This window comes from Eulemur rufifrons, chromosome 30 (assembly GCF_041146395.1).
Source record: "Eulemur rufifrons isolate Redbay chromosome 30, OSU_ERuf_1, whole genome shotgun sequence".
Lineage (NCBI taxonomy): Eukaryota > Metazoa > Chordata > Mammalia > Primates > Lemuridae > Eulemur > Eulemur rufifrons.
The window spans coordinates 102095633-102110435 of NC_091012.1; the positions used below are offsets into that span (position 1 = coordinate 102095633).

The 14803-nt window shown below is 51.4% G+C and overlaps 1 protein-coding gene across 2 annotated transcripts; it reads right to left on the bottom strand.

Annotated features, from left to right (window-relative positions):
• Positions 1-1216: 1216 nt before the first annotated feature.
• On the bottom strand, positions 1217-12080 carry TFE3 (transcription factor binding to IGHM enhancer 3). Of its 2 annotated transcripts, none has more exons than XM_069463156.1 (10): positions 11730-12080; positions 9376-9489; positions 8042-8280; positions 7142-7387; positions 6955-7059; positions 5415-5532; positions 4855-4911; positions 4621-4696; positions 3523-3670; positions 1217-3075 (listed from the first exon to the last, which is right to left on the bottom strand). In XM_069463156.1, exons 3-10 carry the CDS (start codon positions 8258-8260, stop codon positions 2632-2634), a joined length of 1413 nt encoding a protein of 470 aa, XP_069319257.1. In that variant the 5' UTR covers positions 8261-8280; positions 9376-9489; positions 11730-12080; the 3' UTR covers positions 1217-2631. The 2 variants fall into 2 exon arrangements, with proteins under 2 accessions (XP_069319257.1, XP_069319256.1); XM_069463155.1 differs by having other exon boundaries at positions 8042-8345.
• Positions 12081-14803: the final 2723 nt, after the last annotated feature.

Here is a 14803-nt window from a genome sequence, read left to right on the forward strand (position 1 = left end):
ATGCCTGTAATCCTAGCATTCTGGGAGGCCGAGGCAGGAGGATCACTTGAAGCCAGGAGTTTGAGACCAGCCTGAGCAAGAGCGAGACCCCCATCTCTATCAAAAATAGAAAAATTAGCCAGGCGTCGTGTCATGTGCCTATAGTGTCATGTGCCTATAGTCCCAGCTACTTGGGAGGCTGAAGGCGGAAGGATTGCTTAAGCCCAGGAGTTTGAGGTTGCTGTGAGCTAGGCTGACGCCACAGCACTCACTCTAGCCTGGGCAACAGAGCAAGACTCGGTCTCAAAAAAAAAAATTCTGGGCATAACATGTTATGTTTATAAAATAAATAAGAGAGTATAGCAAAGTTGAGGAGAAAAAAATAGCAGTATGAGGAAGCCACCAGTCTGGTGATAGAGATTCAGCAACCAGGCCTGAAGGGTACCAGCATGATGGGTTAGAAAGAGGTGACAGGTGTAGTGGCTGCAATCTGGCTGGGGAGCCATGGTGACTAAGCCTGGTTGTAGCCCTCAGGGGTCAGTCTGGTGGGAGAGACACACGGACCAAGCCTGATGCTTGTTGTCCTGGAAGTGAGTCTTGTTGAGAAATTCCAGGAAGAAATATTTCTCAGCCTTCAATAAGATACTTATGCCCACTTTAATTCTCCCCAAATCTCAACATCTGTTCCAAAATTGAGTTACTTGCCTTGTTCCTCTACCTTTATGGTTTTTGTCTTTGCCCTTTCCACCATCTTGAACACCTCTGTTGTCTGTCAGGAAATAGCCTATGTACTTCCTTATTAGTTTCGAATGTGAATTTTCAAAAAAAAGTCTTCTTTCCCCTCTACCCTCAGCAGCATTTTTCAATCCCAAGCCCTCACGGACCTGACTTTACCATCTCACACTTCACCATTCACAGGCTGTACGTCTTTGGAACAGTTCCTTAGATCCTATTCCTCAGTTTCCTCAAACACTACATGGGAATAAGCAGCAGCTTCTGACTAACGATCCTTAGAGAAATAAATTAGGTGAAACACTTGTAGCAGTTAGGATGGTGCCTGGCAGGTCATAGAAAAGACTGATTTTTTTGTTTGCAGATTGTTTGCTTCCAGCCCCTCTTCCCACCTAAATTCTTTTACCCATCCTTCTGAAATCTGTTTCTCCCAACAACTTTTATCCCTCCTGGCCTACATGGACCATGTCCACTGCACAGTTAAAAACAAGGACAGGAGACTCTCTGCCAAAGTTAAAAGCGCATCAAACACGCCTAGCGTTTATTATTTTAATCACAAACCTACAGACCCCTCAGTACACCCTACTTGGGGTCGGGCCCCAGCAATCCAAATCTGACAACCTTGGGTGTAGGTGGTAGAAGGGGTGGGAATGGGCAGGGAGTGTCTCTTGATAACTCTGAAGTGGGGAGATACCTCCAAATGGAGAGCTGGGAGGGGGCCAGAGGTTGGGGGTGACCTAGCTTCTGAGTAGGAAGGTCAATAAAAAAACCAGATAAACAAACGAGGGGGTACCATATGCTTTTGCAACCCTCCTCCAAGCCTCTGCCTTGGTGGGGGGAGGCTTCCACTTTTTCCTGGGCTGGGGAACTCCCAGGAATGGCCCCTTCCTTCAACTCGTTCCTCTACATGTTGAAAAACAATACTGGGAACCTGGACTCAGTCCCCACTGATCTCCATCACTTCCCCAAACTGCCCCTCAAGAAGAAGGCAAGACTGTGCCCAATGGTGGGGGCCCAACTCTCACTCTGGATCTAGGTCTGGAAAGTCAGTCTGTAAGATTTCAAGAGTCGTCACCTTCTCCAAGAGCAAGGTTGTCTCAGAGCCCTCCTAAGGTTTGATCAGGTTGGTCCCAGGTTAAGGTGGGGGAGCTTAAGTACCACTCCTCCCTGCAGTATGGAATGCTTGGATGGGATGTTGCTAAGGGACAAGGGCAAGGCTGTGATCTCCACGAAGGGCGGCCTGGTCCTACCTGACTCCTCCACACCTGAAATACCTGTGCTGGGCTGTCCTTGGAGGGAAGGGGCGGGGCCTGGCTCCTCCATTCCTAGAAGGCCAGGACTGAGTTCCCAGGGGAAGGGGCTAGATCTCATCATCACTTCTGTTCCCAGCCTGGGCAGGGCAGGGCTCATGGCGAAGGGGCAGGGCTTAAACCCCCAGGGCTAGGACCCCTATCATTTGATTCCTCTTCTGTGCCTGGATGGACCAGACTTGTGGTTCCAAGAGAAGGGATGGAGCATTATCCTGATACCTCCTTTTCCTAGAAGACCTGGCTAGAACAGTCCCTAGGGGACAGGGGCAGGACCCCATCCAGTCTCCTTCCCTCACCTGGGCAAGGATGGGTCCCACAGGAGAAGGGGTGAGGCTGTGATCATCAGGGGACAGGCCCTGATCTCATCACCTTCTGCAGCCTTCTCCTTCTAAAATACCTGCACTGGGCTGTTCCTTTGGGGAAGGGGCAGGGCCTCATCTGACTCCTCCTCCTTGCCTGATTACAGGGGTGGGGCCTGATCACATCTCCTCTTCCCCCAGAATACCTGGGTAGGGCAGTCTCGTGGGAGGGTGGGGGAAAAGGCAGGGCCTCATCCTGACTTGTCCTCCTTTCCTGGGTGGGGAAGCCCCAGGGGAGGGGAGAGGCCTGATCAGGACTCCTCCTCCATGCTGAAGCTGCTGCGGCGGCTGCTGGCCTTGGAGACAGCCGGGGATACTGAAGAGAGGAGGGGGTCGGATGCAGCCCGCAGCGGGGACAGGGCACCCCCCGACAGTCCTCCCACCACCCCTTCCTCCTCCTCCATCAGAATGTCCTCCAGCCCCAGGTGGAAGGGGTCCCCCAGGTCCCCCAGGTGGTCGCTGGGAAAGTGCAGGTCCAGAAGGGCATCCGAGGGTGGCGCTGGGGGCTGCTGATGGGGAGCATTCTGGGCAGGTCCCCCCCCTACATGAAACGTTGCTGTGCCCGGCCTGCCCTCCTCCTCAACGTCCAGCTGCTCTGGCTTGAGGCTGTCAGAGGCTGAAGTCGTGGCCAGGGAGAGCAGCCCTGGGCTGGGAGGTACCGGCAGACCATGGATCTGGGCCTGCAGTTCTAGCTCCTGCAAAAAGTAAGGGGTGGATGTAGGATAAGATGGGGTTCAGAGTCCCTCAGAGGCAGAGTATAAATACTAAAAGTACAGGCTGCCTGGGTTGGAATTCAGCCTCTGCCACTCACTAGTTATGAAACTTTAGGGGCAAGTCTCTGAGCCTCAGAGTCCCAATCTGTAAAATGGGTATAATAATGATCCCTATTTCATAGGTTTGTTGTGGGGATTAAATGAATTATTGGATATAAAGCTCCTGTCACACTGCATGGCACAAGATAAATACGACATATGTTAGCTAATATTTATTAGTATTCTTGTTAATGTTATGATTATTACTTATCTTCCTCCTCCTCATGTGAGTTGGGAAGCCTGGGGATCCCCCAAGTACAGGAGGGGAATCCCTCACCTGTTCTTCCTCTGCCTCCCACCCCTACCTGCCGCCATCTCCCCCTTCCAGACCTGAATTCGGAGCTGCAGGCTGCGGTTGGCCTGCTCCAGGGATCGCTGCCGGCTCTCCAGGTCTTTGGAGCGCTGTTGCTCCTTCTGCAACTTGCGAATATAATCCACAGAGGCCTTCAGGATGGTGCCTTTGTTCCAGCGCATCTCCCTGTGGGGCCCAAAGTGGGAGGAAAGAAGAGAGTGCTGCACAAGGGGTTTCTCGGGTGCTGAAGGGGGGACTGCACCTGGCAGATAGAGCACCCCACATGTCTAAAGCTTGAGGTGGGGGTACATCAAAGCTATGGAGTGCTCAGATGAAAACCCCTACCTGGAACCTTCCAATGGTGCCTGATCACACTCTGAACCCTGGAAGCCCTCTGTCACCTGATTCCTTATGGCCCCTCTCTCTGTTCCTTCCTTATGTCCCTCTGATTTATCTTACTATAGCCACACTGGCCTCTCAGTGTTGCTGGAACATGGAAAACCATTCCTATCTCAGGGCCTCGATCCCAGCTGCGCCCTTGGCCTTGAATACTCTTTCCCCAGGCGCCCACGTGGCTCTCTGCCTCACCCCCTTAGGCTCTTTATTCTTGCCACTTGAAGCTTGCCCTGTCCCCACCCTCTATACCCCAAACTGTAACCCTCTTCATCATTCTCTCATCTTCCTTTTATTCTTCATTCTTCTCCTAACACTCATCATAACAGATCTCATGGATCTTACTTATTTTATCTTGTTTTACTGTCTGTCTGCCCTCAATAAAACATCAGTCCCATGTGGTCAGGGATCTTTGTCTGTTTGGTTCCCTCTGGTATCCTCAGTGCCTAGCATGGTACCTGGCACAAAACAGAGGCTCAGTAAATAAACCTTGAATAAATAAAGGACGTGCTAAGTGAACAGAAATGTCGGTGTATATACCCTACAGGGACCAGATGGGGCACAGAGACCATAATGTCATGTACCTAAAATGTTCAGTGGGGAAACAGTGCGGGTGTGCAATCCTGCTCAGGCTGAGAAGGAGCCAGAGGAGAACTGCTTGGGCAAGACTGCCTGGGGGGCCCACCGCAGCACAGGGTGCCTGCCCCACCTCCCACTGGCTTGAGGTTCCCAGCCAGACTCACGGGTCACTGGATTTGGGGATGAGAGTGCCCAGCTCCTTGATCCTATCATTAATGTTGAATCGCCTGCGACGCTCAACTTTGGAGGAAGGGGGAGAGAAAGAAAGAGTGGAAAAGAGTTATCAATCAGCCAAGGAGGGAAGAGACAGAAAGCGGAGCTGGGAGGCTGCTGCAGAGGGGGCTGGGACTCAGGGCAAGGCAGGGCTGCGCAGCGAGGGCACACACTGTCTGGCTTACTCAGGTTGTGATTGTCTTTCTTCTGCCGTTCCTTCAAAAGGGCCTTTGCCTCCGTCTCTGGAAGAGAGTGAGGGTGGTGAGGGCCTCCGGGCGCGGGAAAGAAGGGAACATGTGCAGACGCTGAGATAGGATTTGGTAGGCAGAGGAAGTGACTTTTTTTTTCTTTGAGATAGGGTCTCTGTCACCCAGGCTGGAGTGCAGTGGCATCATCATAGCTCACTGTAGCCTTGAATGCCTGGGCTCAAGCGATCTTCCTGCTACAGCCTCCCAAGTAGCAGGGACTACAGGCGTGAGCCACCTTGCCTGGCCGATTTTTTTTAAGTGCCTTTCTTTTACAATTTCTTATGAAGCCATGGTGACAAGCCAGTTGTTTAATCCAAGATGAGAAAGTGAGAGGAAGTGGGGTGAAAGCAGGACCATGGGCCACATGGAAAAAGAGGGCAAATGGTCCCCATTTCTGTACGTCTGAGCCCTTTCCCCCAGTATCAGGCCCACTTGCAGACCTGGTAGGCATGGGGTTCAACCAGGGTACAGGGTGGGGCCAAGACCCTGTCACTTACCAGAGATCTCTCGTTTGATGTTGGGCAGCTCAGCTGGGCAGGAGTTGCTGACGGTGATGGCTGGTGTGGCCACACCCTGACTACTGTACACATCAAGCAGATTTCCTGACACGGGGAGCTGGGGGCAAGGAGGGCAGAGAAACAGTGATTGGGAACAGACCCCAGGCTCAGCCCATCTCAGAACCAGACTACTGACCCTCCACACATCCCAAAGACAGGGCCCTCTAACACAAGGATTGGCTGACTCAGTACGAGAACCTTTCATTCTCTTTTAAGGCAATTTCCTATGGCAACCCAACAGGGAGGACAGAGCAAACTGGACCCATTCTGCTTTGCTGGGAGACTGGAGACTGCCCAGCTTATCACCTCCCACCCTCACCTCCTCATATTCCCCAGTGACCTCTGAAGCCCCTCTCCCACATCCCAGGGCTGGGTCTAAGAAGAAATGCAGAAAACCACTCTTCTTAGGTCTTTGTCGGCTCTGATGCGACAGTCCAGTCTGTTAGCTCCTCCCAGCACAACATTCCAATCCAGCATTCTTGAAACACTCCAACCCAATCTTCTCAGACTTCGGTAAATTGTCATGGCAACATTCCATCCAAAATCTGGCCTTTTGGAGAGTTCCAACCTAATCTTCAGTCTTTTGCTAAGATCAAGTCACACCACCTTCCATACCATAGTCTCCTGCTACCATGTACCAAGGTCCTGACTCTAGTATGTTCCTGCACATCCTGACCTCTCAGGAGATTCTTGTCCAACTAGTCAACTAGCACTGCTTTTAAGTCAGCCTAGTTTTTATATCCTGGATACACTCTCTGGCAGCACACTAATCTAGAAGTACACCAAACTCTCACCTCCTGATGAGTTTTCATCACTTGAAACCCCCTCCAGTCTGCTGGATCCATTTAATATAAGGTCTCAATCTCTGTCTGTGTCTAAATTGATAAAAAGTTCTGAGAAACTGATACCATTTTTATACATGCTTCTATCCTCTTGATAGGTTGGAAAAAAGCAAAGCTATAACCATTATGTATGTTCCAAAGCAAGTTATGAGACTCTTGGAATGTCTGAGAATCAGAATGTTACAATGGTACACCCCCTTGCTCTAGAAAGTTTTATCCGCTGTCTACGAGGACCCAACCTCTTGGCACAGTTCACTCCAAGAGACTAGGTATATTCTAATCGCTACATGGTCTGGGTATGTCCCAATGACCCAAATCCCTTGGTACACTCAAATAGCTGAGAGGCTCACCTCTTGGTACTTCTTACAGCAAAGCCTGAGCACCTAACACCTTAGTATGCCCTAGTATTTCTGTGAACTCCCCACCCCCTATCTCCCAAGGTGTACAAGGCCCACCTCTCAAGCAGTCTGCAAGGCCCAAGGGCACTGGCATGCCCCATTCTTGCCATCAGGCCTCCCTCTACATCTCAGCACAATCCACAGCAAGGGTCCCATATACACACAAGCCAGCACAGATGTGGTCTCAATGAGAGAGGGGTGCCCTCATTTTCAGACAAACCTCCCATCTCAAGGACTCACTGTGCTGGGGAGCTGCAGCCCTGCAGTGCCTCCGGGCAGATAGCTGAGCATCTCATCATTGTAACTGGACTCCAGGCTGATGATCTCATCAATGACATCATCAATCTGGGGGAAGAAGTAAATCCTGTACAAGGTTAGAAGAATTTGGGGTGGGGGGAGTGTGTGAGGGCTGGCTGCAGCCTCTTACCTCCTTCTCTGAACTGGACCCGATGGTGAGCAGTGCCATGGGGCTGTTGGGAGCGCTGCCTGTGGGGCCGGTAGCGTGGGCAGCCTCAGGGGCAGGCAGCGGCTGGGCACTCGCCGGCCCTGGCGGTGGGGTGAGGGCCTGAGAAGCCAGCTTGGGCCCAAGTGTGGTGGACAGGTACTGTTTCACCTGCTGCCGGCGCGCCTGCTGTAGGTGGTAGCGCGTTGGGTTCTCCAGGTGAGTCTGCACCTGTGGGATAAGAGAGATGAGGAAAGGGAGGAGAAAGGTAGAACAAGGCTGGAGGGGTGACTCTGAGCCCCAGCCTGACTCTCCTAACTCATCTGTTCCTGGACTCAGGCAGGCAAACTGGAGAACCCCCAGTAGAATCTGAAAACCCCCCAAAGATATTGGTGCATCTCCCCTAGGACCCAAACTCCCTCAGAAATACTTCATGGCCCCCAAGATCCACCCATGGCTGACGGGATCCCTCACAGTTTCTGGAAAAATCATCACAGTCTCCAAGACTCCCCTGTCCAATCTCTAACACCACTTAACAGACCTGGGGACCATACGTGGCTTCCCCAGATGCCCTAATGGCCAAAGAAGTGCTATCACACACACGCACAAAGCTCTTCCTACAAAGCCAGGGCCCATTTGAGGCATTCATGACCCTCCATGGTCCACCAAGACATCCTCATGGCCACAAGAACCCCTTGCAACCCCATAAGAATACCCTAGAAACCCTATGCACTTGGGATACGAGCACAGACCATTTAAACAGTACCAGGGACATTCCTTAGAGCCCCTAGAACTTTGCTACCAGGAAGCCCAGGCCTAGCTCCTAGGACCATTCTGCAGTCACCAGGAGCCCCTTCCTCCCAAGGCCTCTGGACCTCATCTTACCTTTAGCACCTCCCTGGGCACCTGAGCAGGAGGTGGACGGCCCAATGTGTGGCCCCCAGCAGAGACACCAACCACAGAGATGGCAGGAGAGGCAGGTGCAGGACTGGGGAAGGGAGCCGCTGCAGCCTGTTCCCGACGCTCACGCCTCTCCTGCTCCTGCGCCTGGGCCCGCATGAGCTGCTGCCGCAGCAAGACCCTCGATGAAGAAGATGACGACATGGCAGGGGTCCTGGAGCCCCCTGCAGAAGACGATGCAGAGAGTGTAGCTGGGGTGGTTGGTGTGGCCTGCAGTGATATTGGGAGGCTGTGGAATGGGAAATATGGGGCCACAGGTAAGCTAAACGTCTCATCCTGAGCCTAAGGGGTCACACTGTGATGGAGTAGACACAGGAACCAGGCCTGTTCTCTACCTTCAGAGGCTACAGTGTGGAAGCTGAGACACAGGAACCAGGACTGGTGACAGCCCACAGGGTTCACAGTCTGTTAGAGGAGACACTGGAATCAGACATGGTCTCGGCACTCAGAGGTCATAGTCTGGTGGGGGAATTTTAGCCCTCAGATCTATGGTGACACCTAGATTTGAGCCTGTTCATGCAGTAAGTAGAAATGCTATTGCTCAGCTTTTCGAGAGAGGGTTTATCCTATTTAGAGGCAAGCTGAAGCAGAATTGAAGCTGTGGCAGTAGAATGTGGACGCAGAGGGCTCCTAAGCCCAACTTGAAGCTAGTGATGCTCTCTGAGCTTCTTGGGGTAGACATCAGGCTATAAGGGCAGCCCCAGGCCCCTCTTTCTCCCCTGCCTGGGCCTCTGGTCCCAGGAGTTAGTCTGTCTTGAAAATCTCAGGGATTTCACAATCCTCTCTTCCTGCCCCTCTTCAAGGTCCCCTCCCCTCTCTTACAGCCCAGGCCGATGACTCAGCACATTTAGACTTCCAAGCTGGGGGGGAAAAAAAAAAGAGACCAGCAGGGGGTCCCCAAGGGCTGAGGGTGGGAGGGGGCTGAGTAGGGGCTGGGGGGATGGCTTCACCACCCACCTGGGGGTATGAGTTTAAGCAGGCCACGCCCTATCTCTAGATGTTCCAGGCTGGCTGGAATATTTGTGTATGAATGGGTGTGCAGGTGGGGTAGGCAGGAGAGGTCTTGTTAGAGATGCTGGAATCCTAGCTTAACCACCTGCTTTCCTGTGTGACACACTCTTTCTGGCCCCCAATTTTACCATCTGGAAAAATGCAGGCAGGTAAGGGAATGGGTTGGGCTGGTATGGAGGGCCTCTGCCCATCAAGAGGGGAGAGGGGGGCTAAGGAATTGGGAGGGAAGTCAGATAGGTGAGTCATACCTTGAGTGTAGGGGTAGGGGTTGGCTTTTGAGCTCGTAGAAGCTGTCAGGATCAAGGACGTTTTCTAATTCGATATCAGCAACAATCCCAGATTCCGGAAGCAAAGAGTTCAGGCTGAGGGTAGGGGGGAGGTAGGGGTGGTTGTCAGTGACTGAAAGGAGACCTTATTCCCCAGCCCTCCCCTGAGACAGAGAGATGAGAGAGGAGAGAGAGAGAAGAGAAACTCTCTCAAATCTGGCCACCCTGCTGGGTACCATCACCATAAATTCCCACATCCTTTCCCTTCCCCACTGTTGAATGTTGTGTTACCCATACCTTAAGAGTCAGAATCGTGAGAGGGCCTGGATCCCAACCCCCTCACTGTAACAACAACCTAGGTTTGAGGAAAACAAGAATTTAGGAATAACAAGGGACTTTACAGAAGGAATTCTGACTTTGTATTCAGAGTTCTCCCAGCCTCCATACCCCCTGCTGTTTTCTTTACAGCTGAATGTGGGCCCAGGTGTGGACACACACACACACACACACAGCGCAAGTAGGGACATCCCTCAGCCTAACAGTCCATTGTAACACAAACCGAATGCATCACAAAGAGAACTGGGGTTTATGACATAAGGATTTACCACTTTGCAGGAGTTTTTCCCAGCCCCAGCCAGAGTTCATGGGATGCCAACACACACCCAAATACAAAAATGGAAATATCAAAGGCTCCCCTCGCTCCAATAGTCTGGATTTACAAGAGGGAGAACTGGGGTGGATGATCTGCTTTATACAAGCATTCTTTTCTTAGCCGGAGTCTTCCCAGCTCTCTCCTGTTTTTTGGATAGATCAAAACACACACACACACCTCCAATACCAACACCCATTGGCACACAAAATAACAATCCATGTACACCCCTCCCTTTCAACTATGCCCACTACTGTGATGATCTAGGTTGTGATAAAGGAATTAGAAGATGGTGAATCGATATACAGAAAGGCTCCTGCTCAGCCCGCCATGCTGGGTCCAAGGACCCCAGTGTGCAGGGGAGACAAACACACATGTGGATGAATATGCATCCTTGAATTTAGTCAGGGATTTAGAATCCTGAGGGATTGTGGGTGACTTCACTTGATAAGAATTCTCTCCCCTCCCCAAGGATCTGTCTTCCTTCCTCTCCTCACACTCAGATGGGGCCCTAAAACCACCCAGGAAGTCGGGAAGAGGAAGCTCGGGGAGTTGCTGAGCTCAGCACAATCCCAGGCAGAAAGGAGGCAAAGACCCCTCCCATGCTCACACACCCATTGCACAGAAGTTCCGAAGAGATGGGTGCTGGGGTGGGCAGGGAGCCCTAGAGCTCCAAAGCCTGCTCATGGAAGTGCGGATGAGAAGAGGCCAGAGAGGACCCACCCAGGCAGAGATGGTGCAATCTGTACTCGTTCCAGCTCTGGGGACAGATTCAAGATTACCCCCAGGAGCTGAGAGATAGACTGGGGCGAGATAAAAAGAAGAGTGCGTGGGTAGGGAGTGGGCAAGGCTGGCTGAGCGTCTAGGGCAAGTGGCAGCAGGAACAAGACCCTCCTCTGGGTTCCCAAATAAGGTCTGAGGCTTTCTCTGAGCTAAGAGGTAACATCATCTCCATTCCCTCTGTCTGCCCGGCTGTCTCCCGCTCAAGCCCCCATGGAAGTCATGGAAGTGTGGGAAGAGGGCTTTTCCACTATCCCTAGGATCTGCACCAGCTGCGGGGGGGAGGAGGGCGGGGTAGGGGTGAAAGGATTATTTTGGTCAAGTCTTGCTGGATGTTGCTTTTCTTGCTCACTCACACTCACAAGGCTGGTCTCAGGCAGCATATCTGAGATAGCCACAAATCTCTCCAGATTCACGTTATCCCCCACCCAACACAGTAACCAGCTACTGAAGACTCACCAAGCCCCTGGGACCCCTTCTCCCACATTGAGGGAAAAAAATTCTAGGATTCCCTTAAAATCAGTGCCTCACCTGACAGTGTCCCCTCAAATTCATTCCCCTCATGCCTGACTCAAGGACCCCAAATTCAGCCTTTAATCAGAGTCCCAGTCCCCCAAGTTCAGCTACCTTAGACCAATTTCTGGATACTCCAGAATCGACCCCTCTAGACCCAGTCAAGAGTCCCCCCAAATCTGGCCAGGCCCCCCTTAATGCACTTCCATGACTCCTTTAAGTCTCAAAGGAGGCCACTACCAGATTTCTTTGGTGCCCCCCCCCCAAGACGGGCGTCCTGACATCCTCCAAGCCTAGGCCGAGGGCCTCCAATCCCAGTGCGGGGCCCCCACTGCCCCCAGACCAGGCCCCCAAGAACCCCATTTGGCACTCCAAGCCCCAGGCGGCCCCGCACCTGAGCAGCTGGGCCGAGTCGGCCGGCCTGCGCTCCTCCAACAACACGAACACGGCTCGAGGACCCTCCGCGCTGGCCTCTACGCCGTCCCGAGCTGGCTCGGCCGCATGAGACATGACGCCCGGCCCCGGGCGAGCCCTGCCAGGCCGGTCGGGCCTCGGCCCGGTCCCCCTAACAAAATAAGAGTCCCCCTCCCCCCCCCGGTCGCCACTGCCTCCTCCTCCGCTAAGCCATGGAACTAGTTCTGCGCGGGCGGGCGGCGTCGGGGAGATGGGATGGGCCGTGAGTCATCCCCCGCCCTGAACGGACCGACACCCCCGTCTCAACCTAACCCGGGACTACCGCCCTCCTCCCCTTCGTCCTCATCCCCCTCCTCTCAGGGTTGGGGAAACTCCACAGGAAGTGACCACACCAGGATGGACGGCTTGTCTGGCCATGCCCCCTAAGTGAGGTAGCCAATCACTGAGGGGCGATTCGAGCACTCTCTCTAAGCAACGCCTCAGATGCAGAGGAAAAACTAGATTCGGCCCGCCTTCATTTCCGAGAAGGGGGAACCTAGGCCACGCCCCCGATGGCGGCAGCAAATAGGTGAGGGGAATTTGGTTGAATCACGCCTCCCTGTTTGCGTCGCTTTCTCAGCCATGCCCCTTCTCTCAATTTATGCCTCCGCAAGATAATATTAAGCTGCTCCTTGGGTCCTCTGCGCCTGCGCACCTGTGGCCCGCCGGTGCGCAGAGTCTCCTGTCCAAGCTTTAAGCTGCGGAACTGCGCCGCCTCTCGGCCAATATTGGTAATATCTGCACCCCAGACCGCGCTCCACCCTCGATCTAGCCGTGCCCCCTCAGCCGAAGCCATAACTATGAGGCAGAGGCAGCCACATTCCCTGGAGGTGCGGGCCAGAAACCCCACTCTTTTGATATCCGCAGTCCAGCCGCCCAGCTGGTCTTCTCCGGAGTGCTCCGCCTTTTCTATGCCATCTAGAGCGGTTGTTGTACTATGTCGTTGTGCTATGCAATAGGTGCTTAATAAATCCTTGGCAGGTGGATGAATGGGTGGATGGATGGAAATTAGATCTTGTCCCTTTGGTGAATGACGACTCCTGGAATCATAAGACCAGGGTTTGAATTTGGCAGGGGACCTCCCCTATCCAAGGCTCAGCTTTCCTGGCCTGTCAAATTGGAGTCATAATACCTATCTGGCAGGACTGTTATGAGGATTAGAGATAATTTATGAAAAGTGCTAGCAGGTTGTTTGGCATACAATAAGCTCTCCAAAAATTAATTGAGTCACTCATTTGTTCACTTATTCAACATTTACTGAGCGCTTCTGTGTGCCAGATTACATGCAAGCCGGCTTGCACACAGGGGAGGGTCTTCCCCTCACCTTCAGGTGCACATAGCTCACAAAACACCCAGACCCACAACGTTAGCTTCCTCCTTCCCAATATTCCAAGACCCTGCCCTAAGTTGGACCTCCAGGACCTTTACCAGGCTCCCATTTGCCTTGCACCTTCCTGTATTGGCATCCTTATTTCCTGGGTCTGTCAGTTAGTTTGGTAAACACGCACATCCACACCCACTCACAACCATTTCATAGAAGGGGAGACCCTCTACATAATAAAGTTGAAAATTCTTCCCCAAATTAATCAAATTAATCTCGAAAAGAAAAACCAATACATTACCAATCAAGATTCCAAAATGGAACTTGTAATCCTGATGGTGAAATTCCTATGGTGCCTTAAACAGGTAAGAATGGCAAATTTTACAAAAGAAGAAAGAGGAGGGCATGGTCTCACCAGATTCAAAATATATTACAAAGCTCTAGTAATTAAAACGTTGTGGTGTGGGAGTAGGAATAGAAAACTAGATCAATGGTACAGAAACAGAATCCCAAAGTTGACCCAGGTATTTATGGGAATTAGTAAATGATAAAAATATTCAAATCACTGAGAGAGAGATGGACTATTCGCTAAAATGATTCGGGGAGAAATGACTATCTTTTGGGGGAAGGGATTAGATTCTTAATTTACACAATTCATAGAAATTAATCCTAGATTGGTTAAAGACCTAAATATGAAAAGCAAAACTATATAACTATAAAATATTAGAAAAAAAATTTTTGGAGAATATGTTTAAGGCTTTAGGCAGAAAAGAAGCAGCAAGATACAAAAAGCAGGAGTTATAAAGAAAAGTCAAAATAACCAACATTTATTGGTCATTCTTGACACTTCATCTGATTTAATTCATTTTATTCCTCACAACAGACCTCTGAGGAGGGTTCTATTTATTATTCCAATCTATATCAGGAAACCAAGGTACGGCAAAGTTATGTCACTTGCCCTAGGTCACACCAGCTCATAAAACTTGGGATTTGAACCCAGGCACTCTTCATCACTGTGCTCCACAGTCTCTCCATAGGTCTCTCATTCCACATCAAAATATAAACCCACATACAGCTTGATGAGAAATGCTACAAACAAAGCTGAAAGACTTGCAACAGACTGGGAGCAAATATTTACAGCATTAGATCCAGATTAAGTATCCTGTCCCATATCCCAATCCTACAAACACCAGCTTCATACACACATTTCAAATGTCTCCATGACAAGTGCTTTCCCATCACATACCTTGCACAATATGCCCACCCCCCTATCTTTTTTGGTTGTTCTCTCTTAATCTTTTGTGCTTAATACTCTTCCTCCTCTGATGTAGCTGGAGTTTCGTTGTGAGGCAACTGTGGGATGGGGTGAAGGGAACATGTAGAGGGAGGAGGGAAGGCAGTTGGATGGTGAAGTTGGTGGTGTTTAAGGGTAGATATGAGTGGTGACTGAGGGTGGCTTGGGGTGAGTTTGGGGTCTATAACAGGACAGTTTACATGCAATGGAAGGATCACGTGATGGCCTTCAGGAGGAATGGGGCTTTGAGAGGACAGTTTAAGAGTGCAGATGGGGGTGCACTGGGAATAAAGTGGGGAGGTTGGAAGATGATTTGGGGTGTAGTTGGAGGGACTATCAGAAGATAGTGAGTGTTTAGGGACAGAGTTGGGTATTCTGTAAGGTAGTTTAGGGAGCAGAG

Excerpts from the sequence above, each read along its gene's own strand:
- TFE3 (XM_069463155.1), bottom strand. The coding sequence starts at position 11,845 with ATGTCTCATGCGGCCGAGCCAGCTCGGGACGGCGTAGAGGCCAGCGCG. Across the intron at positions 4,912-5,414 it reads CATCAAACGAGAGATCTCTG|AGACGGAGGCAAAGGCCCTT; the intron begins GTAAGTGACAGG and ends ACTCTCTTCCAG. Across the intron at positions 4,697-4,854 it reads GAAAGACAATCACAACCTGA|TTGAGCGTCGCAGGCGATTC; the intron begins GTAAGCCAGACA and ends CTTCCTCCAAAG.